General features: G+C 43.2%; 1 protein-coding gene across 5 annotated transcripts in view; it reads right to left on the bottom strand.

Annotated features, from left to right (window-relative positions):
- nalcn (sodium leak channel, non-selective) overlaps window positions 1–25,778 on the bottom strand; it is a 267,054-nt gene that overhangs the window by 54,824 nt on the left and 186,452 nt on the right. For all 5 annotated transcript variants that reach the window (XR_008139651.1, XM_052521864.1, XM_052521866.1 and 2 more), the window contains 3 exons: window positions 3,494–3,630; window positions 2,822–2,963; window positions 2,336–2,409 (listed from right to left, as the gene is read on the bottom strand). Coding sequence is in view for 4 of the 5 variants with exons in the window: in XM_052521864.1 (XP_052377824.1) it covers window positions 2,336–2,409; window positions 2,822–2,963; window positions 3,494–3,630 (353 nt within the window). In the remaining variant the exon portion in view is untranslated. The remainder of the gene's footprint in view (window positions 1–2,335; window positions 2,410–2,821; window positions 2,964–3,493; window positions 3,631–25,778) is intronic.

Below are 25,778 nucleotides of genomic sequence, written 5' to 3'. Positions count from 1 at the left end.
ATTGGGAAAGCTAGCTAAAGTTGGTAGAGCATGGCGCTTGTAACGCCAGGGTAGTGGGTTCGATTCCCGGGACCACCCATACGTAGAATGTATGCACACATGACTGTAAGTCGCTTTGGATAAAAGCGTCAGCTAAATGGCATATATTATTATTATTATTATTATTATTATTATTATTATTATAAAACAGTGGGTGAGACAACAGCTAATCAGCTAGCATAACAACAGCAGGTAAAATGGCATTGACTAGGCAACGGGGCAGACAGATAAAACAAACAAGCAGAATGGAGTACCGTGACTAATGGACAGTCCAGCGTGCATCAGCTATGTAGCTAAGTGATCAGAGTCCAGGGGGCAGCGGTGGATGGGGCAGGGGGGCTGGACTGGCGAGTGTTATCCAGGTTAAAAAACTAACAATGACTAAATAGCTTGTAGCTAGTTAGCTGGTTAGCTTCTGGAGGTTCTTGAGTGTGTTCTAAAAATTAAAAATAATAGCGATTCCGTATCACATTGGGTGAGGCAGGTTTCCGGAAGGTATAAACACATTTTAAAAAATCGGGAAGAGATAGAAAGTACATATGGGCCACTGCGTGTTTGGGACGCGGCGATGCAGACGGTTAGCAGGCCTGTGCTAACAAGCTAACAGATTAGCAGGCTGGGGTAAACAAGGTAGTAGTTAGCGGACCTGGGCTAAACAAGCTAGCAGTTAGCATGCCGAATTAGCAAGCAAGGAGATAGCGAGGGCTAGAGAGTTAGCCTTTGGAGGACGTCGCGATGGGGTGAGTCTGTTTATTCCTCTTCATGCAGTGACATCGATAGACCGGTCGTGGGTCCGGGTATTGTAGCCCAGGAGTATGCTAGGAGCACAGGAACTCTGGCCGGGCTAGCTTCAAGCTACATGGGTGGAAACGCTAGCCAGGAGTAATCAACCAGGGTTGCGGTTTAGCTCGATAGCTAGTTGTGAAGATCCAGCTGAAAAATGTTCCGTTTGTGGTGGGAATCCTGGGATAAAAAAATAAATAGGTCCGTTATGCTCTGGTTAGCGTCGCGTTGTTCGAACTGGCGAGAGCTTTCCGAGCTAAAGGTTAGCTGATGACCGGTTAGCTGAAGACCGCTAGCATAGCTGGTGGTTAGCTGGCTAGCTTCAGTTGAGGGGTTCCGGTTCCGAAGTAAATATAAATACTTTAGGAAAAGTAGCTACATTGGGTGAGGCGGGTTGCAGGAGAGTATTTGGAAGCTTAGGTTTAGCAAAATGTTTTTAAAGATATGCGAAGAAAAATATCTAAAACGAAAAAGAGAGACGATATTTACAGAGACGATACGACAGGACGACTGTCGTATACTGCTACGCCATCTAAGATAGCACCAAAGATACAGACTTCAATCACGAGAGACTAGGATTCCATAGAGATTTGCCATTCAATAGCATAATAAATGTTGTGTTCTAACAAGCATACGTGCTGTTTGGACTGTTGTTTAAGACAGTCGCTAAGATGAAACTCGGTTGTTATAATGGGAATTGCCAAGAGTGGTGCAAAACTGTCATCAAGTCAAAGGGTGTCTACGCTGAAGAATCTCAAATATAACATGTTTTGGTTGCTACATGATTCCATGTGTGTTATTTCATAGTCATGATGTCTTCACTATTATTCTACAATGTAGAAAATAGTCAAAATAAAGAAAAACCCTGGAATGAGTAGGTGTGTCCAAACTTTTGCCTGCTGCTGTATACAAACAGCACAATAACTGGTATTAAGTGGTGGAATTGTCCTTGAATGTACATTCATAACGCATCTATTTCATTCGTGACAATTCCTGGAAATTATGCAACTTTTTAAAAGTAAACCATTGAGGTCGAGTGGGTTCAGCACTTCTGTAAATGGAAATATAAAAACCTATTTAAGTTATATTCGTCCGTTTGAATTTGTTCATTTATGTTTCTAATTTGTTCTTATTCTTTTATTTCAGAAGCAGAAAGATTGAATGGATCAAGGCTTCAATTAACAAAGGGCATTAAAGACCAGCATTAACAAGTCTCCAAAAATGATATCAAGGAAGAGAAGAAAGAAAATCACAACAGTCCACCCCCTGCAAAATGATGGACGTTACTGGCACAGGGGCGCCGAGTGTCCTTGGATATAGCAAGGTGACACTTGATGCTTCCAGAACTACACAGTCTCATCAGTCACGCACTTCAGACTTGGAACTGAATGGTCGGAAAATAACAACATACATTTGGTATGACCTAACTGCCACAGTAGATCTGATGCTTCTGTCAAAATAAACAGAATGACTTGTGGTGTCGGTGGCGTGGCTATGAATCAATCATTCTTACCGGAGGATTTTGTTGATAGTAGTTTCCTTCTCCAGGAGGTTGCGAGCTCTGATGCTGAATATTGACCTGCGGAGCTATGTAGAACACATGTTGCACACTAATTCTTTGAGAAATTTGAAAAAGTGTTATCAAATACAAACACATTTCATCTAGCAGCAAGCAAACATCCCCCATATTGTATTGATCGCCCTCCAACCGTCAGATAAAATGTTGGTGTTATCACTACGGTAAACATCTGTTTTTTGTTTGTGTGTGTATGAGAGGCAGAAAGATTGTGTGTACCTTCTGGCTTAAGGTCAATGTACTTGTTGTGGAGCGTGGTGGAGTGTGTATGCCTGCGTGCATATGTGTGTATGTGAGAGAGAGAGAGAGAGAGAGAGAGACAGTGTGTGTACCTTCTGGCTTCTGGTTGATGTTTTAGTTGTGGACTGTCGGAGTGTGTGTTTGTGCGTGTGCGTCTGTGTGTCTGCGTGCGCGTGTGTGTACCTTCTGGTCGATGTATTTGTTGTCTTCTATGGCGGATCGCTTGGAATGGTCACAGGAAGAGGAGGATGCGGAAGGAAGGCGGCGGAACAGACAGCTGGTGTCCTGCTGCTGCCGATCGATGAACTGCTTCATGAAACTCTCCCTGTCACACACACAGAAACACATTCCGACTGACTGATTATTGTGACAAAGTGATGGGCTGGAGAGAGAGGGAGGTCTGCGAGAGCGTAGGGCTGTGCACTAATCAGCTTCTTAAACATGAAATGTATTACTGTATCATCCTAAAAGGGTTACAGTTCAGTATTCCAACTTGTAGAAACAAGGCTTCTACTATGAGGAAATGCCCTAATTATAGTCCTATACAGGGTGGGTGCTAGCTGCTATTATTGTGGATTGAAAACCTACCAAGAGGTTTTGTGGTAATACAGTATTTCAGAGAAACTGCAGAGACAAAATTGGAAGTGTTGGGGGCTATGGACATGGCAAACGAGAAGGATTGCATTATCGACAAGGAACGTGCAAGTAAGCATTTCATTGGACGATGTGTATCCCGTACATACAACTAATAAAACTTGAAACTATTGTTAAACTATAAAGAATTTGTTGACCTGAACCCAGGTCAGAGAAGTTCTGTCCTTTGTTGTGTCCCCTGATGGATCCCAGTTAGGGTACCTGATTCTGGGCACAGTGAAATCAGAAGGCAGCTTGGAGATCTTGACCATCTGGGGCCGATTAGGAAACTTCTCAAAGATCCTTAGACGTAGCGGCAGCTTCTCTTTGGTATCTGCGTTTGCCTCACTTTGCTTCAGCTACAGAAAGAGAGAGAATGGAAATAAGATTTAGGGACAGAGAGGGGAAATAAGTAGACTTGGCATAGGGATAGAGAGAAGGAAAGTGGTCTGCAAAGAGGGAGAGAGTAGACTCAGCTACAGAGAGAGATTGACATCTCATTCAGCTCAGAAAAGAGGGATAGTGGCGAGAGAGATAGTGACTTTTTGGTAAAGGGAGAAAGGGATGCGGGACACTTCACTTCACTGCCATACAGAGAGAGAAACACAGTTCACTTTGCCATACAGAGAGAGGAACACACTTCACTTTGCCATACAGAGAGAGGAACACACTTCACTTTGCCATACAGAGAGAGGAACACACTTCACTTTGCCATACAGAGAGAGGAACACACTTCACTTTGCCATACAGAGAGAGGAACACACTTCACTTTGCCATACAGAGAGAAGAACACACTTCACTTTGCCATACAGAGAGAGGAACACACTTCACTTTGCCATACAGAGAGAGAAACACACTTCACTTTGCCATACAGAGAGAGGAACACACTTCACTTGGAGAGAAGGATGGAGTGAGAGAAGGAAAGAGTGGATTTAGCTGCGGAGAGAAATAGTAGAATCACAGCTACAGAGAGAGAGAGACTGAAATCTCATGTAGCTCAGGAGAGAGGGATAGTGACTTTGCAGTAAAAGGAGAGAGGGATACAGTACACTTTAATTTGTCATAGAGAGACAGAGAAATATACTTCACTCGGAGAGGATTTCCACGTTCTTATAGCTATTGTTGGTTTAGAGAAATGGTATGGTAGTTTCCACAACAGTTGAGAAATACAATGATCCATGGGTAAGACAAAGGTGAGGGATGGGAACATACATGTCTGGCTCTAGAAAGTGCTTTTAATCCAGGACTTCATCTGTGTTTGAAAACCAGCCTACTGTGTAAATGTTACTAAAACCTTTGGTTCTCACAGACAGACCAGTGTTCCAGTAGGCTTTTCCTAACAGCTGGTCCCTGACTTGTCTCCTATAACGACAGGTCCCAGATCTGGTCTTAGGTGACAATGCACCATATATCTTTCATCCCCATGTCCCATTCAAGCCTTTTCAGGTGACTGATTTTAGATTATATAAAACAATATCAAATACATTTCCTATCTCTATATTGTATTTTACACTAAATCTGTATTTTATACTTCTACAATAATGTATGAACTCACATCATGTTTGGCAACTAGTAAGTGCCATTAATACAATACAGTGAGAATTTACATAGTTTCACATTCCTTTCATTAACTTGTATTAGCATATTATGTTCAAGATCATTGGTTGAAAAAGGAAAGATTACATTAAGGTAGAGAATGGATGCATCAAATGGATGGTTGGGACTTCTGGAGACAGATTAAGTTCCCTCAGACACTGATCTAAGGGCAATGTTGTATAAGGTCCTGATTGGGGGAGAGTAAACTGATCATAGATCTGTGGTTTGGGGCAGCTTCTACCAAGAGTGGAATATATCTGTGGTGTCAGGGTGCAGTTATACAGTTCTGCCTGTAGATGGCAGCCACACTCTTGCAGTCACACACACACACAATACTTCTACAGTTTTGTGGTGTTCAACTTTGATGGTGGGTTTTGGTTTGGGGCTGAGAGTGCGCACACACGCACGCACACACACACGCACGCACGCACGCACGCACGCACACACTCCTACAAACCAATCTGTGAAAACCTACTTACGTTTGAAAAAAGAAGAATGAAGGAAGCAATGAAAAGGAAAAAGAAAAACAGATTACATTGGAAAGGCTTATGCAAGAAGCCAAACTGAACAAAATATGTATGAACACACACGCCTGCACAAGGAAGGACCAGACCAACCAAATAAAAAAACATTACAAATGAATGGGGGAAATTATATCAATAGAAACTAATTTAATTCCATAAGAGAGAAGCTGACTGATAAAAAAAAATCCATGAGAGGAATTCTTCTGTCTGGGAGACTGGAGGTCAAGCAAGTTTGGTTGGATGGTGAATGAGGGCATATCATTCTGGGCATAAAAACAGCATCCACCACTGTCTCATTTGTGCGTGTGTGTGTGTGTTTGTGTGTATCTGTTTGTCGGTCTATCAAACAGACAGAGCCCCAGGTATAAAAATAGAGGAAAAAGTAATGGAAATCTGTCTGTTCACTCCTTCTGCCCGATTTTAACTTGGTACTGTAAAATGTCTGTTTTGCTTTAGCCATGCGGTTATTGCAGAATTTATAAGAAAGAAAAAAATGTAATGCAATGATAACTATCGCGCACGCACACACACACACACACACACACACACACACACACACACACACACACACACACACACACACACACACACACACACACACACACACAATAAGACTACCAGACAGTAAAGAGAGATAAAGACAGACAGAGGAAGTATTTCCGATCCTCACGTTCATTGGTGTTTGGTGGAACTACCTGGTTTTGCATGGACCTAAGTTTCGTTTAGTTTAGTTTATTTTATTTTTACAGGGACAGTGCACATTAATCAACGTTTCAGTAAAAGTGCCGGTTTTAGCCAGCCGGCTAATTTTCAACCGCAGTCCCTGGGCAGGTTATTAAAAACAATTACAATATAGACAATAGCACCATAGACATAGCAACATAGGACAAGTAAGACATAGCATACAGACAGAGTAACATAGAACAAAAAGCAGCAAGACAAAATTCATAAAAGCAACAAAGTGTTTCCATACCTCACAAGCTACAGACAACATGGAAAGCGGCAACACACAGCTAGGGACCATGTTCACAAATCACATGTCTTCAAGCATTTTGTGAAAGTGTGATATGTGGTGCAGTTATGTGTGTCTGATGGCAGTGTATTCCAGACATGGGAAGCTCTCACAGAGAATGCAGATTTACTAAAGGTGCTTTTCCTTAGGGGAACTATACAGTCACCTCTCATGGCAGACCTTGTGGATCTGCTGCCATATGTCTGGGTTTTCTGTTTAACAAAAATATTGAGTGGAGGGGGAGCCAGGCCATTAAGGATCTTGAATACAAGACATGCGTCGGTGTATTGCACAAGATTTTCCCAACTCAAGAGCTCATGTTTTCTAAGGATGTGACAATGATGATGGCTATTGGGCTTCCTATCAAGCACTTTGAGAGCCTGTTTGTAGACAGACTGAATCGGTTTTAATGTTGTACAGCAAGCTTGGGCCCAACTAGTCAAGCAGTATGTTAAGTGGGGGAGTATCGTAGATTTGAAGTACAGTTTTGCTACCTCTGTAGTCAAACAATTTCGTATAAATCGGAAATTAGCTAGATTGAATTTAGTTATTTGAATTACCTTTTTCACATGCTTTTTAAAAGAGAGGTTGGAATCAAGTATGATGCCAAGGTACTTAAAATCGGATACCACCTGGAGCTTCTCCCCTGACACATAGACATCTGGCTCAGTAGCATCTGTTTCCCTCTTTGTGAAGAACATGCAAACAGTTTTTTTCACATTGAGATGCAAACACGAGTCAATGAGCCACTTTGTAACCTGGACCATTACAGTAGTGAGTTCTTGTGCAGCTTGTTGTTTGCTCTTTGCATGCACATATATCACTGTATCATCTGCATACATTTGAACTTCAGACCCAGTACAGACAGAAGGCAGATCATTAATGTACAGGCTGAACAGGAGGGGCCCCAGTATTGACCCTTGGGGCACGCCCACATCATAGCTACGAGTGGGCGACAGCTCATTGCTCACTCTGACACACTGAGTTCTGCCTTCAAGGTATGATTTCATCCATCTCAAGGCATCAGGGGAAAAGTTGAACTTGGACAATTTTGTGATGAGAATCTCATGGTTAACAGTATCAAAATCCTTCCTTAGGTCCAGAAACACAGCCCCAACAGCACCCCCTTTGTCCATCTTGGACTTCACATTTTCCAGAAGAAAGCAGTTGGCCGTTTCTGTGGAGTGTTTCGCTCTGAAGCCAAACTGCATGGAGTTTATGTGAAAGGGCTGTTGTTGAGGTGGGCAATCAGTTGTTCTGCTACACACTTTTCAACAACCTTTGACACCACAGGTAGTATACTAATGGGCCTGTAGTTACTCACGTCAGCAGGGTCGCCTGATTTAAAGATGGCCGTTATTATGGCCGACTTCCATACCCTTGGAAAAACACCGAGACCAATAGATGTGTTGGTGACCTTAGTAATGGGGCCAATGAGGGACTCTTTGTAGTTTTTAAGAAAGGTAGAGTCCATCCCAAACACATCTTTGGCTTTAGAGTTCTTTAGTGAGCTAATCACCTTGTTCACCTTTGACTCAGAAACCTCCCTTATGATGAAGACATGTATAGGTCTTAGGTATAAGACAGGTATAAGATAGTTTATCTTAGTCGGATGGAAGCTTATGGGGCTGGGAGCATAGAATTACATATTACAATGAATTAGGATCTCTGTGGCTAGCAGTGTTCTTGACAGCTAAAAGGGAATAGCATTGATCCCTCTCATCAATACCTTACCAAGAAAACAGGGGTGGCTCCATACCTTCTCACTTTGCTACATACAGCCTGTACTGTACTGTAGTGCACCTTTTGTAGAGTTTGCTCTAGTGAGGAGTGAAAATGGAATATGTTATTGGCAAAAGGCCGGAACCAATGGCACCTACTACACAGACAATCACACACACAGTTGAGACAATTCATTGGTTGATTGATTGACCTGTTAGTTGTGTAAATTCTGCCATATGTCACAAATCAATGTTCCAAGATTGCTAAATTCTGTGACATGAGAACATACACTGCATGACCAAAAGTATGTGCACACCTGCTGATCGTAACATCTTATTTCAAATTCGTTTGGCATTAATATGGAGTTGGAAATTAATTACTTAAAAATCATACAAATGTGATTTTCTAGATTTTTGTTTTAGATTCCGTCTCTCACGGTTGAAGTGTACCCATGATAAAAAAAATGACAGACCTCTACATGCTTTGTAAGTAGGAAAACCTGCAAAATCGGCAGTGTATCAAATACTTGTTCTCCCCACTGTATATAGTGTAATTCAACCTCACGGCACTCAAGGGTTGTTCAGCAAACTTCTAAAAGTGGTTGAGTTTACTAAGAGAAACTTACAGAGATGCTGCAGTATACTGTAACAGTACAGTACATTTTTGTGCAAACACACAAGCATGCACACACATACACAAGCGAACGTGCACACGCACATACACACTGTGTATTGTTAAAAATGTGGTTAGCTCCAAAGCTCCCTGGTCCCGCAGACTTAATCAATGAGCCAAGCTCAGTGGGACGTACAGAACATTTATGGCTCGACACCCCTCCCTGCTCTAGCTTCCCATTACTGATACAGGAACTATTTCTCTAACTTTCTTCCTATTTATATCCCCATCCCTCACTCTCTATTCAATTTAAGGGCCTTATTGGCATGGGAAACATATGTTAACGTTGCCAAAGCAAGGGAAATAGTTAATAAACAAAAGTAAAATAAACAAAAATGAACAGTAAACATTACACTCACCCATTTTCCAAAAGAATACAGATATTGCAAATGTAATATTATGTGCAAATAGTTAAAGTACAAAGGGGAAGATAAATAAACATAAATATGGGTTGTATTTACGATGGTGTTTGTTCTTCACTGGTTGCCCTTTTCTTGTGGCAACAGGTCACAAATATTGCTGCTGTGATGGCACACTGTGGTACTTCCTCAATAGATGAGGGTTTATTAAAATTGGGTTTATTTTCAAATATGTGGGGGAAATATATGTCTCTAATATGGTCATACATTTGGCAGAAGGTTAGGAAGTGCAGCTCAGTCTACTCCATTCTGCCTATGGCGGCCTTTATCAATAGCAAGGTTATGCACACTGTACATAGTCAAAGCTGTCTTTAAGTTTGGGGCAGTCACAGTGGTCAGGTATTCTGCCTTTATGTACTCTCTGTTTAGGGCCAAAAAGTATTCTAGTTTGGTCAGTTGTTTTGTTAATTCTTTCCAATGTGCCAAGTAATTCTCTTCTTGTTTTCTCATGACTTGGTTGGGTCTAATTGTGTTGCTATCCTGGGGCTCAGTGGGGTGTGTTTGTGTTTCTGAACAGAGCACCAAGACCAGCTTGCTTAGGGGACTCTTATCCAGGTTCATCTCTCTGTAGGTGATGGCTTTGTTATGGAAGGTTTGGGAATCGCTTTCTTTTAGGCGGTTGTAGAATTTAATGTCTCTTTTCTGGATTTTGATAATTAGCGGGTATTGGCCAAAATCTGCTCTGCATTTGGTGTTTACGTTGTACACTGGGGATATTTTTTTTTGCAGAATTCTGTATGCAGAGTCTCAATTTAATTTTTGTCCCATTTTGTGAATTTTTGGGCAATGGGTTCTATAACTGATTAAATAATTTTTAGCCAGATCCTACCGTAATGGGTTTGTCAAATGTTATGTTCCTTTGATGGCATAGAAGGCCTTTCTGCCTTGTTCACAGCTTTGTGGAAGTTACCTGTGGCTCTGATGTTTAGGTCGAGGTATGTATAGTTTTTTTGTGTGCTGAAGAGCAACGGTGTCTAGATGGAATTTGTATTTGTGTCCTGGCAACTGGAACTTTATTAGAACACCATCATTTTTGTCTTACTGACATTTACTGTCAGGGCCCAGGTCTGAGAGAATCTGTGCTGAAGATCTAGGTGTTGCTGTAGGCCCTCTGTGGTTGGGGACAGAAGCACCAGATCATCAGCAAACAGTCAACATTTCACTTCAGATTCTAGTAGGGTGAGGCCGGGTGCTTTAGACTGTTCCGGTGCCCCGGCCAATTTGTTGATATTATATATGTTGAAGAAGGTGGGGCTTAAGCTGCATCCCTGTCTCACCTCACGGTCCTGCGGAAAGAAATGTGTGCGTTTTTTGCCAATTTTGTGTACATGGATTTTATACTGTTGTATGTTTTCCCCCCAACATCACTTTCCATCAATCTGTATAGCAGACCCTCATGCCAAATTAAGTTGAGATATTTGCCTTTGTTTTGGTTTGTTTGTCAATTAGGGTGTGCAGGGTGAATACATGGTCTGTCGTATGGTAATTTGGTAAAAAGTCTATTTGTTTTCACTGAGGAAATGTACGAGTCTGCTGTTAATGACAATGAAGAGGATTTTCCCAAGGTTGACACATATCTCACGGTAGTTATTGGGGTAAAATTCGTCAACATTTCTGTGGATTGGGGGGAGCATCAGTCCTTGGTTCAAAATATTGGCGCCAGAGCCAAGGATGATGTTAAAGAGTTTAAGTATAGCCACTCTATCTCTCTGTCTCACTCTCATTTCTGCCCACCCCCTAAACTATGCCTAACTTTTATAACTTTTCACCTCGGGACAACACAAATAGAGTTATGATATCATAGAGAGAGTTTTATGAGTTATCCAACTTTGAGTACAGTGTTTTCTGTATACAGTGAAATGAACCGACAATATAGGGTCTTTTCTTCTTGGAGGACCACTTGCATTACAACTAGCTCTTGGTAACGGACTAAATTAGTGTCAGCCCACAGACCTGACAATCACTAGTCTAGGAATGGCCTGTAAGTAAGACGGCAAAATGGGGAAAGTAATGTACAGTGTCATACCATCTTGATCCAAATCCAGAAAACATAGATTGTATCGCTGGCTTGGGTCTCAATACTGTAATGTATTTTAGTGCTGTGAGAGGTTTGAATCCCACGTATAGGTAAACAGGGGTTCAAATGTACATAGAGGTTTTAGCAAACAGTAAATCCCTATCTGCTAATGTAATGGACCTTCTGCTTGATCAATACCTGCAATCGATAACAAACTTTCCCTGGCTCAGTTGGAGAGCACACACACCAGCACAATCCACTGTATATCGATTGCTGGCATTACATGATCTCAACCTATGGAGTAATCCGACATGGGAAAATAAGGGGGGGGGACGTGTGGGGGCTTGTATAGACTGACGGGTTTCAGAAGGAAGGTCTTTCTTTCTGGCCATTTTGAGTCTGTAATCGAACACACAAATGCCGATGCAATTTGCTTTACTTTCAAAAACAAGGACATTTCTAAGTGATCGCAAACTTTTGAACGGTAGTGTACATTATATTCCCTAACCCTTACCCCTAAACCTAACCCCTAACCTTTACCCTAATCCTGACCCTAATTGTAACCCTAACCATAAACCTAACCCCTAATCCTAAAATTGCCTTGTCCCCACGAGGGATTACAATTGTAGGATCTCAGACTGGCCAATAAAAATAAAAGATTAAGATGGGGAAAAATAACACAGATACTGGACAGAGGAAGATTGGAGAAAAGTGTTATGGACAGACAAATGTAAGTTTGAGGTGTTCAGATCACCAAGAAAAACATTTGTGAGACACTGAAAAAATGAAAAGATGCTGGAGGAGTGCTTGATGCCATCTGTCAAGCATGGTGGAGGCAATGTGATGGTCTGGGGGTCCTTTGGTGGTGGTAAAGTGGTAGATTTGTACAGGGTAGAAGGGATCTCGAAGGCTATCAGTCCGTTTTGCAACGCCATGCCATACCCTGTGGACGGCGCTTAATTGGAGATAATCCTCCTTCAACAGGACAATGACCCAAAGCACAATGACCCTTCCCACAATAAGTTGGGTGAATTCTGGCCCATTTCTCCTGACAGAGCTAGGTTAACTGACTCAGGTTTGTATGCCTCCTTGCTCACATACGCTTTTTCAGTTCTGCCCACAAATGTTCTATAGGATTGAGGTAAGGGCTTTGTGATGACCACTCCAATACCTTGACTTTGTTGTCCTTAAGCTATTTTGCCACAACTTTGGTCATTGTCCATTTGGAAGACCCATTTGCACCCAAGCTTTAACTTCCTGACTGATGTTGCTTCAATATATCCACATAATTTTCCTTCCTCATGACGCCATCTATTTTGTGAAGTGCACCAGTCCCTCCTGAGGCAAAGCACCCCCGTGCGTCACGGTTGGGATGGTGTTCTTCGGCTTGCAAGCCTCCCCGTTTTTCCTCTAAACATAACGATTATTGTTTCATCAGTCCAGAGGACATTTCTCAAAAAAGTATGATCTTTGTCCCCATGTGCAGCTGCAAACCGTAGTCTGGCTTTTTTATGGCGGTTTTGGAGCAGTGGCTTCTTCCTTGCTGAGCGGCCTTTCAGGTTATGTCGATATAGGACTCGTTTATTGTGGATATAGATACTTTTGTACCCGTTTTCCTCCGGCATCTTCACAAGGTCCTTTGCTGTTGTTCTGGGATTGATTTGCACTTTTCGCACCAAAGTACGTTCATCTCATACCGCTCATCCTTCCTGAGCGGTATGACGGCTGTGTGGTCCCATGGTGTTTGTACTTGCGTACTATTGTTTGTACAGATGAACGTGGTACCATCAGGCATTTGGAAATTGCTCCCAAGGATGAACCAGACTTGTGGTCTACAATTTTTGGAATTCGAACAAAGAGGTATGCTACAACAGGACTTGCTATTGTTTTGCGTCCTTTCTATTTTTGAAAAGACCATACGTCTTAGACCAGATAAAGGATTTTTTTTCTCCAGATTTTGACAAAAATGGATGTCCCTCCCCGGAAACGAGAGAAAGGTGATCTATCTAGGCCTTCTTTCCAATTCCAGCCAATTTCAGGCTTGGCTGAGCTGTGCATTAGAGATTTCTGGAGGTATCACACGCACACATGCACACACAGAACACTGGCAATTCAGTGGTGAAACTAAGCACAAAAAGAAGTAGGGCTTTGTCTAATGACAAATGTTTGTGTTAAACCAATCACAGGTATCCACTGTTCAAAGCATACCTCTCATTGGATATTTCCCAGCTGATTCTGTAAAGTATTACGCTTAAGAGACAGTGAAGTTTAAAACCAACAAGGGTACACAGCGCTGTCTGTGTGCTTTATATCTTGACCAGATGACGAGCCTATCTCAACCAAGCTGGGAGGAGATCCTCTCTGAATCAGTGTGACTAATGACTTAGGAACTCACTTGGTCTCTGTCTGAAAGATAGTTCCATAGGAAAAGAGCAGTATTTCTTCTGTCTGTGTGTGTGCATTTTTTTAAAAATCAAACAATTTACAGTGCCTTCTGAAAGTATTTATACCCCTTAACTTGAATTCAAAATGGAAAAAATATTTGTAAAAAATCTCACCCATCTACACAATACCCCATTATGACAAAGTGAAAACATGTTCTTAGAAATGTTTGCACATTTACTGAAAATGAAATACAGAAATATCTCATTGACATAAGTATTCACACCCCTGAGTCAATATGTTGTACACCTTTGGCAGCGACTACAGCTGTGAGTCTTTCTGGATAAGTCTCTAAGAGATTTCCACACCTGGATTGTGTTACATTTGCCAATTATTATTTAAATAAGTGTTCAAACTATGTCAAATTGGTTGTGATCATTGCTAGACCACCATTTTCAGGTCTTGCCATAGATTTCGAAGATGATTTAAGTCAAAACTGTAACTCGGCCACTCAAGAACAATCATTTCTCCTTGGTAAGCAACTCCAGTGAGATTTGGCCTTGTGTTTTAGTTTTTTGTCCTTCTCAAAGGTTCATTCATCTCACAGTATCTGGTGGACTTAAGCACACAGAACCAGGTTTTCCTCTAGGACTTTGCCTGTGCCATTCCATGTATTTTTCCTCGTGAAAAACTCCCCAGGCCTTGATTTAACGATTACAAGCATACCCATAACATGAAAGAAATGATGGAGAGAGGGCTACTTCGTAACGTATTGCAATGGATTTGCCCCAAACATAACACTTTGCCTTTTTGCAAACAGAATTCATGTTTTGGAATATTTTTTCCTTCTTTTCACTAACTACAATGTTGTTGATTAATCGTCAGTTTTCTTCTATCACAGCCATTAAAATCAAACTCTTTTACAGCCATCATTGGCCTCATGGTGAAATCCCTGAGTGGTTTCCTCCCTCTCCGGCAACTGAGTGAGGAACGACTTCTCTATCTTTGTAGTGACTGAATGTATTGATACACAATCCAAAGTGTAAATTCACCATACTTCACCATGCTCAAAGGGATATTTCATGTCTGCTATTTTATTTTTACCCATCTCCCAATAGGTGCAATTATTTTGTTTGAAAATCACTGGTCAACTTATGGACCTTACACATCATTTTATGTGTGGGGAACAGAGATGAGGTAGCCATTCCTAAATCATGTTCAACACTATAATTGTATACCGAGTGAGTTCATGCATCTTACTATGTGACTTGTTACTCACATTATCACTCCTGATCTCCCCAAATCCGTAAACACGGGCACCCTCACAGATATCATCCTCCCCAACCTGCACTCCAAATACACCTCTGCTGTCTTCAATCAGGATCTCAGCAATCACTGCCTCATTGCCTGCATCCGTTATGGGTCTGCGGTCAAACGACCACACCTCATCGCTGTCAAACGCTCCCTAAAACACCTCAGTGAGCAGGCCTTTCTAATCGACCTGGCCCGGGTATCCTGTAAGGATATTGACCTCATACCATCAGTAAAGGATGCCTGGTTATTCTTTAAAATGCCTGGTTATTCTTACATAAGCATGACCATTAAACATTTCCAAAAAAATGTAACCAGAAACAGATATAGCGCTTGGTTTACTCCAGACCTGACTGCCCTTGACCAGCACAAAAACATCCTGTGGCGTACTGCATTAGCATCAAATAGCATCTTCGATATGCAACTTTCAGGGAAGTTAGGAACCAATATACACAGGAAGTTAGGAAAGCAAAGGCTAGCTTTTTCAAACGAAAAGTTCTGGGAATAAGAGCACCTCCTCACAGCAACTTGCCCAAGCCTCCCCATTAGTCCTTCACCCAAATCCAGATAGCTGATGTTCTGAAAGAGCTGCAAAATCTGGACCCCTACAAATCAGCCGGGCAAGACAATCTGGACCCTCTCTTTCTAAAATGATCTGCCGAAATTGTTGCAACCCCTATTACTAGCCTGTTCAACCTCTCTTTCGTATCGTCTGAGATTCCCAAAGATTGGAAAGCTGCTGCAGTCATCTCACTCTTCAAAGGGGGAGACACTCTAGACCCAAACTGCTACAGACCTATATCAATCCTACCCTGCCTTTCTAAGGTCTTTGAAAGCCAAGTCAACAAACAGACCACCGTCCATTTCCAATCCCACCATAGCTTCTCCACTATGCAATCTGGTTTCAGAGCTGGTCATGGGTGCACCTCAGCCACACTCAATGTCCTAAACGATATCATAACCGCCATCGATAAGAGACAATACTGTGCAGCTGTATTCATCGACCTGGCCAAGGCTTTGACTCTGTCAATCACCACATTCTTATCCGCAGACTTAATAGCCTTGGTTTCTCAAATGACTGCCTCACCTGGTTCACCAACTACTTCTCAGATAGAGTTCAGTGTGTCAAATCGGTGGGACTGTTGTCCGGACATCTGGCTGTCTTTATGGGGGTGCCACAGGGTTCCTCTTTTCTCTGTATACATCAATGATGTCGCTCTTGCTGCTGGTGATTCTCTGATCCACCTCTACGCAGACGACACCATTCTGTATACTTCTGGCCCTTCTTTGGACACTGTGTTAACTAACCTCCAGACGAGCTTCAATGCCATTACAACTCTCCTTCCGTGGCCTCCAACTGCTCTTAAATGCTAGTAAAATGAAATGCATGTGCTTCATCCAAACGCTGCCCGCACGACTAGCATCACTACTCCGGATGGTTCTGACTTAGAATATGTGGACAACTACAAATACCTAGGTGTCTGGATAGACTGTAAACTCTCCTTCCAGACTCACATTAAGCATACCACCCTGCATACCACTGCTGGCTTGCTTCTGAAGCTAAGCAAGGTTGGTCCTGGTCAGTTCCTGGATGGGAGACCAGATTCTGCTGGAAGTGGTGTTGGAGGGCCAGTAGGAGGCACTCTTTCCTCTGGTCCTGACTCTCTGAGGTCATTAAAGATCCCATGGCACTTATCGTAAGAGTAGGGGTGTTAACCCCGGTGTCCTGGCTAAATTCCCAATCTGACCCTCAAACCATCATGGTCACCTAATAATCCCCAGTTTACAATTGGCTCATTAATCCTGTAACTATTCCCCAGGTCGTTGCTGCAAATGAGAACATGTTCTCAGTCGACTTACCTGGTAAAATAAAGGATAAACAAATTAAAAAAGCATTTACAATCCAAAATTAAATCTCGAGTTGGCTTCCTGTTTTGCAACAAAGCATCCTTCACTCATGCTGCCAAACATACCCTCGTAAAACGAACTATCCTACCGATCCTTGACTTCGGCGATGTCATTTACAAAACAGTCTCCAACACTCTACTCAGCAAATTGGATGCCATCTATCACAGTGCCATCCGTTTTGTCACCAAAGCCCCATATACTACCCACCACTACGACCTGTATGATCTCGTTGGCTGGCACTCACTACATATCTGTTGTCAAACCCACTGGCTCCAGGTCATCTACAAGTCTCTGCTAGGTAAAGCCCTGCCTTATCTCAGCTCACTGGTCACCATAGCAGCACCCACCCGTAGCACGCACTCCAGAAGGTATATCTCACTAGTCACCCACAAAGCCAATTCTTCCTTTGGCCGCCTTTCCTTCCAGTCCTCTGCTGCCAATGACTGGAACGAACTGCAAAAATCACTGAAGCTGGAGACTCATATCTCCCTCACTAGCTTTAAGCACCAGCTGTCAAAGCAGCTCACATATTACATTTACATTTAAGTCATTTAGCAGACGCTCTTATCCAGAGCGACTTACAAATTGGTGCATTCACCTTATGACATCCAGTGGAACAGCCACTTTACAATAGTGCATCTAAATCTTTTAAGGGGGGGTGAGAAGGATTACTTTATCCTATCCTAGGTATTCCTTAAAGAGGTGGGGTTTCAGGTGTCTCCGGAAGGTGGTGATTGACTCCGCTGTCCTGGCGACATATCACTGCATCTGTACATAGCCCATGTGTAAATAGCCCATCCAACTACCTCATCTCTATACTGTTATTTATTTAATTTATCTTGCTCCTTTGCACCCCATTATCTCTACTTGCACACTCATCTTCTGCACATCCAGTGTTTAATTGCTACTTTGTAATTATTTCGCCACTATGGCCTATTGTTTGCCTTACCTCCCTTATCCTACCTCATTTGCACACACTGTATATAGACTTTTTCTATTGTATTATTGACTGTACGTTTGTTTATTCCATGTGTATATCTGTGTTGTCGTTTGTGTCACACTGTCAACTAGCCTACCTGGTTAAATAAAGGTGAAATAAATAAACAATAAATGTAGGCTTGCCATAACAAAGTGGTTGATTCCTTTTGACTCAATATATTTCAGCCTTTAATTTTTTATTATTTTGTATAAAATTCAATAAACCTGAGTCCTCTTTGACATTATGGGGTATTGTGTGTATGAAAGTGGGAATACTGTCTATTCATTTGTGAGTGGTTACCCCAGTCCCATCCCCTCAACAAGTGATGGGGTAGACATTGGGCTGAAACCCAGACTCAGGATTCTGCATTTAACCATAAAACAGCAAAACAAGTGTATTTGCTTATTACCATTTTTATGTTCTTTGTAACATAAATATACACACCCTAAGTATTTGTTTACCTTTATTTAACTAGTCCGTAATGCTGTTTCAACATGACCATTTCATAACCCGTTAACATTTGTCTCTGAATGTTCTGTGCTTATTTCTGTATGATCCACTAGGCATTTCCTGGCAGTCTGGTATAGACAGTGTGGTATAGACAGTCTGGTATAGACAGTGTGGTATAGACAGTGTGGTATAGACAGTCTGGTATAGACAGTCTGGTATAGACAGTCTGGTATAGACAGTGTGGTATAGACAGTGTGGTATAGACAGTCTGGTATAGACAGTCTGGTATAGACAGTGTGGTATAGACAGTGTGGTATAGACAGTCTGGTATAGACAGTCTGGTATAGACAGTCTGGTATAGACAGTCTGGTATAGACAGTGTGGTATAGACAGTGTGGTATAGACAGTGTGGTATAGACAGTGTGGTATAGACAGTGTGGTATAGACAGTGTGGTATATAGACAGTCTGGTATAGTCAGTCTGGTATGGACAGTGTGGTATAGACAGTGTGGTATAGACAGTGTGGTATAGACAGTCTGGTATAGACAGTGTGGTATAGACAGTGTGGTATAGACAGTGTGGTATAGACAGTGTGGTATAGACAGTGTGGTATAGACAGTGTGGTATAGACAGTCTGGTATAGACAGTCTGGTATAGACAGTGTGGTATAGACAGTGTGGTATAGACAGTGTGGTATAGACCGTGTGGTATAGACAGTCTGGTATAGACAGTCTGGTATAGACAGTCTGGTATAGACAGTCTGGTATAGACAGTCTGGTATAGACAGTGTGGTATAGACAGTCTGGTATAGACAGTCTGGTATAGACAGTCTGGTATAGACAGTCTGGTATAGACAGTCTGGTATAGACAGTCTGGTATAGACAGTCTGGTATAGACAGTGTGGTATAGACAGTCTGGTATAGACAGTCTGGTATAGACAGTCTGGTATAGACAGTCTGGTATAGACAGTCTGGTATAGACGGGTTGGTTGTTTAGCAACAAAACCGATGGTTGCACAACTATATTGCAAAACAGTCTGTGTTGGCTTAGATTGTTGACAACATGTAAGCTATATTTCGTCTCCAGTGTTTATTGAAAACATGAATTAATGTGCACAATGACCACTTGTTGTCTCTCAAATACATAATTCCAGTTGTTGGATAACTAGCTAGCAAATTTGAGCCATATTACCATTGACATGAAATCAGACAAAACACCTCAAAACAAGACATGGTGTCAAGAAGAATATGAAACGAGCTACTTCCCCACATGTCAGTTTGTCATTCCTGCTCGCTATCTGGCCATCCAGAATCACAACAACACGCTGACTTATGCCCCATGGAAGCACGCACATCATTTTCGTAACACTGTCAGCTAACCCATCTACAATGAACCACCCCTTTCTCTGGGTTGTGAATCTGAGTGAGTCCCAAATATCACCTTATTCCACATATAGAGCCATACTACCACAATGGCTCTGGTCAAAAGTAGTGCACTATTAAGGGAATAGGATGCCATTTGGGACTACATATTACTCAGAAGCTTCTCTGCCCAGAAGACAATGTCTACCTGATGAATGGCCATGCACCAGTGTCTCTGATGCTGCCCACACATACATACTGCCCACACATGATGGAGATGTGCCTGCTCATTTTGTGATTCAGTTGATTTTCTTTATTCTGTGTTACATAACCTGTATAAACCAGGACCCATTCAAAAAGCTCCATGGTATTGGCAGAAATCTTTTTCCTCAATCAAATACATTTACACACAAACATGCACATGTGCTCTCTCTCTACTCTCTCCACTCTCTCTACTCTCTCCACTCCCTCTACTCTCTCCACTCTCTCTACTCTCTCCACTCCCTCTACTCTCTCCACTCCCTCCACTCTCTCCACTCCCTCCACTCTCTCCACTCCCTCTACTCTCTCCACTCCCTCCACTCTCTCCACTCTCTCCACTCCCTCCACTCTCTCCACTCCCTCCACTCTCTCCACTCCCTCCACTCTCTCCACTCCCTCCACTCTCTCCACTCTCTCCACTCCCTCTACTCTCTCCACTCTCTCTACTCTCTCCACTCTCTACTCTCTCCACTCCCTCCACTCTCCCTACTCTCTCCACTCTCTACTCCCTCCACTCTCCCTACTGTCTCTACTCTCTCCACTCTCTCCACTCTCTCCACTCCTCCACTCCCTCTACTCTCTCCACTCCCTCCACTCTCTCCACTCCCTCCACTCCCTCCACTCTCCCTACTCCCTCCACTCCCTCCACTCTCTCCACTCCCTCTACTCTCTCCACTCTCTACTCCCTCTACTCTCTCCACTCTCTCCACTCCCTCTACTTTCTCCACTCTCTCCACTCTCCCTACTCTCTCCACTCTCTCCACTCCCTCTACTCTCTCCACTTTCTCCACTCCCTCCACTCTCTCTACTCCCTCTACTCTCTCCACTCTCTCCACTCTCTCCACTCCCTCTACTTTCTCCACTCTCTCCACTCCCCTCCACTCTCCCTACTCTCTCCACTCCCTCCACTCTCTCCACTCCCTCCACTCTCTCCACTCCCTCCACTCTCCCTACTCCCTCCACTCTCTCTACTCTCCTTACTCTCTAAGCAGGAGAGCAGTGTTGTTCTCAGGTAGCAGAGGTGCAGCACAAGGTGGTCTGGCAGTTTACAGCCAGTACAACTCTACAAACCTGGCTCATTACACACTCAATGAGTGGGAGAGGATGACCTCCCCTATCTGTGTATAGCTTTGAGTGTGTGTGCGTGCGTGCCTGCTTCTATCGTCTGTGGGGTTTACCAAATAAAACGCAAGGTGACATTGAAGCAATGAACAGTTATCCTTTCTGTTCTCTCTCTCCATTCATCTGCTCTATTTGTTCAGTGTCCAAATCATTGGGAAGGGAGGAGAGGCTCCCCATTTAATTAATAAATAATAGAATGTTCTCTGGGAAGCCATAATCCAATAACACATTTGGGCAAACTAAAGCCCCTCATACAAAATGCATAATTTCAGTATTGAGCAGTTTGCTGAGGTGAAATAAGGTTTACTGGAGGGGCGAAAAAATAACCAGCTACACGCACGGACGCACACACAGAGCAACAGGCAGAGGGATATAAGGGTGTGTCTGGATCAAGTGTTCTGTGGATAGAGGACAAATAGTTCCCCCTGTTGCTGGGGTGATGGAGATATGCCTGCCACAGCTGTAGTACAGTGACACACACACACACACACACACACACACACACACACACACACACACACACACACACACACACACACACACACACACACACACGCACACACACACGCACACGCGCAACCCTTCTCTTTGTCTCTTTCCCTGTATCATCTTTATTTTTCCTGTCATACTAGTGACTGTATCGCTGCTCTCTCGCCCATCCCTCTCCCTACTTATCTCCTCTGTACATATCTCTCCTATATTTCCCTTCCCTGCCCATCCCTCTCTCTACTTATCTCCTCTGTACATCTCTCTCCTATATTCCCCTTCCCTGCCCATCCCTCTCTCTCTACTTATCTCCTCTGTACATCTCTCTCCTATATTCCCCTTCCCTGCCCATCCCTCTCTCTACTTATCTCCTCTGTACATCTCTCTCCTATATTCCCCTTCCCTGCCCATCCCTCTCTCTACTTATCTCCTCTGTACATCTCTCTCCTATATTCCCCTTCCCTGCCCATCCCTCTCTCTCTACTTATCTCCTCTGTACATCTCTCTCCGATATTCCCTTCCCTGCACATCCCTCTCTCCACTTATCTCCTCTGTACATCTCTCTCCTATATTCCCCTTCCCTGCCCATCCCTTTCTCTACTTATCTCCTCTGTACATCTCTCTTTCCTATATTCCCTTCCCTGCCCATCCCTCTCTCTCTACTTATCTCCTCTGTACATCTCTCTCCGATATTCCCCTTCCCTGCCCATCCCTCTCTCTACTTATCTCCTCTGTACATCTCTCTCCTATATTCCCCTTCCCTGCCCATCCCTCTCTCTACTTATCTCCTCTGTACATCTCTCTCCTATATTCCCCTTCCCTGCCCATCCCTCTCTCTACTTATCTCCTCTGTACATCTCTCTCCTATATTCCCCTTCCCTGCCCATCCCTCTCTCTCTACTTATCTCCTCTGTACATCTCTCTCCTATATTCCCCTTCCCTGCCCATCCCTCTCTCTACTTATCTCTCTCCTATATTCCCCTTCCCTGCCCATCCCTCTCTCCACTTATCTCCTCTGTACATGTCTCTCCTACATTCCCCTTCCCTGCCTATCCCTCTCTCCACTTATCTCCTCTGTACATCTCTCTCCTATATTCCCCTTCCCTGCCCATCCCCTCTCTCTACTTATCTCCTCTGTACATCTCTCTCCTATATTCCCCTTCCCTGCCCATCCCTCTCTCTACTTATCTCTCTCCTATATTCCCCTTCCCTGCCCATCCCTCTCTCCACTTATCTCCTCTGTACATGTCTCTCCTACATTCCCCTTCCCTGCCTATCCCTCTCTCCACTTATCTCCTCTGTACATCTCTCTCCTATATTCCCCTTCCCTGCCCATCCCTCTCTCTACTTATCTCCTCTGTACATCTCTCTCCTATATTCCCCTTCCCTGCCCATCCCTCTCTCTCTACTTATCTCCTCTGTACATCTCTCTCCTATATTCCCCTTCCCTGCCCATCCCTCTCTCTACTTATCTCCTCTGTACATCTCTCTCCTATATTCCCCTTCCCTGCCCATCCCTCTCTCTACTTATCTCCTCTGTACATCTCTCTCCTATATTCCCCTTCCCTGCCCATCCCCTCTCTCTACTTATCTCCTCTGTACATCTCTCTCCTATATTCCCCTTCCCTGCCCATCCCTCTCTCTCTACTTATCTCCTCTGTACATCTCTCTCCTACATTCCCCTTCCCTGCCTATCCCTCTCTCCACTTATCTCCGCTGTACATCTCTCTCCTATATTCCCCTTCCCTGCCCATCCCTCTCTCCACTTATCTCCTCTGTACATCTCTCTCCTATATTCCCCTTCCCTGCCCATCCCTCTCTCTCTACTTATCTCCTCTGTACATCTCTCTCCTATATTCCCTTCCCTGCCCATCCTCTCTCTACTTATCTCCTCTGTACATCTCTCTCCTACATTCCCTTCCCTGCCTATCCCTCTCTCCACTTATCTCCTCTGTACATCTCTCTCCTATATTCCCCTTCCCTGCCTATCCCTCTCTCCACTTATCTCCTCTGTACATCTCTCTCCTATATTCCCCTTCCCTGCCCATCCCTCTCTCTACTTATCTCCTCTGTACATCACTCTCCTATATTCCCCTTCCCTGCCCATCCCTCTCTCTACTTATCTCCTCTGTACATCTCTCTCCTATATTCCCCTTCCCTGCCCATCCCTCTCTCTACTTATCTCCTCTGTACATCTCTCTCCTATATTCCCCTTCCCTGCCCATCCCTTTCTCCTCTTCTCGCTCCCACTTTCCTCCTGTGCCACTGACTATCTCCAGATGTGTGTTTAATGTTGAGACAAAAAGGGAAAGAAAAAACATCATGAAACGACTAAAACACACTTATTCCCCTAGATCAGATGTTCTGCCACTCCTATGCTAAGAATACCAGGGGTTGTGTCTCTAATGGCACCCTATGTAGTGCACTACCAATGACCAGACTTCACAGGGTGCCATTTCGGACAGCCCCTGACTGCAAGCCCAGACATTCCTGACGAATTGGACGCAGCTAGCTCAATACACCCTTTTCCAGAGACCCCTGTCTCGCTCTCTCTCTCTCTCTCTCTCATAACCCTCCCTCCTCCTCTCTCTTCCCGTCACCCTCCTTTTCTAGCCATCACACTTTTTCTATATCCCTCTCTCTGTTTGTCCCCCCCCCTCTTTTCCTGCCACTTCGCCCTCTTTTTCTTCCCTCTGTTTTTCAGGTTCCATTTTGGATTGTTAGACTTCTCTCACAGCTGTGTTTGTTAACATGATACCAGTATGGGCATTTCTGGGAGCAGCCATCCATCATTCCAGAACGGCTACCCAGCCACACACTAGAATTGTCGCGATACAAAGGTTTAGTATCAGGTTCAGTATCACAATACTCGACACCATCAGCACGATATTCGATACCAAAACGATACAAGGGCAAAAAAACAAGGCATATAAGCACTTGATCCAGACAGATACCCAATGATTAAACAGAGCAGTAACTGAGTGTATCTTTTAAATTCAATAACATTGCGATTTTTTTTGTCAAACATTTTCAGAAACAGACATGTATGCATTCATGAATCAACTATACAATCAACACATTTGACAGAAGTATCAAGAGTCAAAAAATATATATAGTATCGAACCATCTTTCATATTCTTGGATTGAAAAAGTACAGAAGTTTTGGTATACCATGCAACACACACACACACACACACACACACACACACACACACACACACACACACACACACACACACACACACACACACACACACACACACACACACACACACACACACACACACACACACACACACACAAACACACCTAAAGCTCTCAAAAACAAAATAATAATAACCGTCACATAAACCAAACGCCTTGCACCAGATGGCAGTTTGGTCAGATGGTTGGAGTGGAATGCCTTGTAGCTGTTTTAGAAAATCAACAGAATAGTACTTTGACCTTTCATCCTCTCAGTCCCAAACTAAAACCCTCCTTCCTGAAAACACCCAGGGCACACTTGGTCCAAGTGAAACACCACTAGGGTGTATAAGTATGGCGTGTGTCCGTAGAAAACCCTTTCATGGTCGGGGTATTTTAGCTCTTCCAGTCACACAGAATAACACAGTACTGGACCTATAAGACAATAGATACCAGTGCTCTAGTAGGCCATCAGGTGGAATGATATGCCCATTACCTTCCATTAGCTTCCCAGTCCTGGGGGCTTTTCCATGTAGTGAGGGGTGGAGTGGAGATGCTAACACTACAGCATTGAGAACACTAGATGCAGGAACCTTAGATGAACGCGCTGACTGCAAGGGGCTCTGGATATGGGCGTCTGCTAGATGACCAAAACGTCAAATGTAAACATTGGGAAGACAACATGTGTATAGGCAGCGTCTCCATAAAGTCATTTGAAATCATAAAGACATGAGATCAACTCAAGTCAAACAGAATATATCAAATCAAATTTTATTGGTCACATACACATGGTTAGCTAGCTGACTGTTAATGCGAGTGAAGTGAAATGCTTGTGCTTCTATTCCGACAGCGCAGTAATATCTAACAAGTAAACTAACAAATTCACAACGACGATCTACACAACAATCCATTTTTTCGGTTAGGACATCTACTTTGTGCATGACACAAGTCATTTTTCCAACAATTGTTTACAGACAGATTATTTCAACTATATTTCACTGTATCACAATTCCAGTGGGTCAGAGGTTTACATTCACTAAGTTGACTGTGCATTTAAACAGCTTGGAAAAATCCAGAAGATGAGGTCATGGCTAATTCTGAT

The sequence above is a fragment of the Oncorhynchus keta genome, chromosome 7 (assembly GCF_023373465.1).
Source record: "Oncorhynchus keta strain PuntledgeMale-10-30-2019 chromosome 7, Oket_V2, whole genome shotgun sequence".
NCBI lineage: Eukaryota > Metazoa > Chordata > Actinopteri > Salmoniformes > Salmonidae > Oncorhynchus > Oncorhynchus keta.
This window is presented reverse-complemented; position numbering and strand designations above follow the sequence as displayed.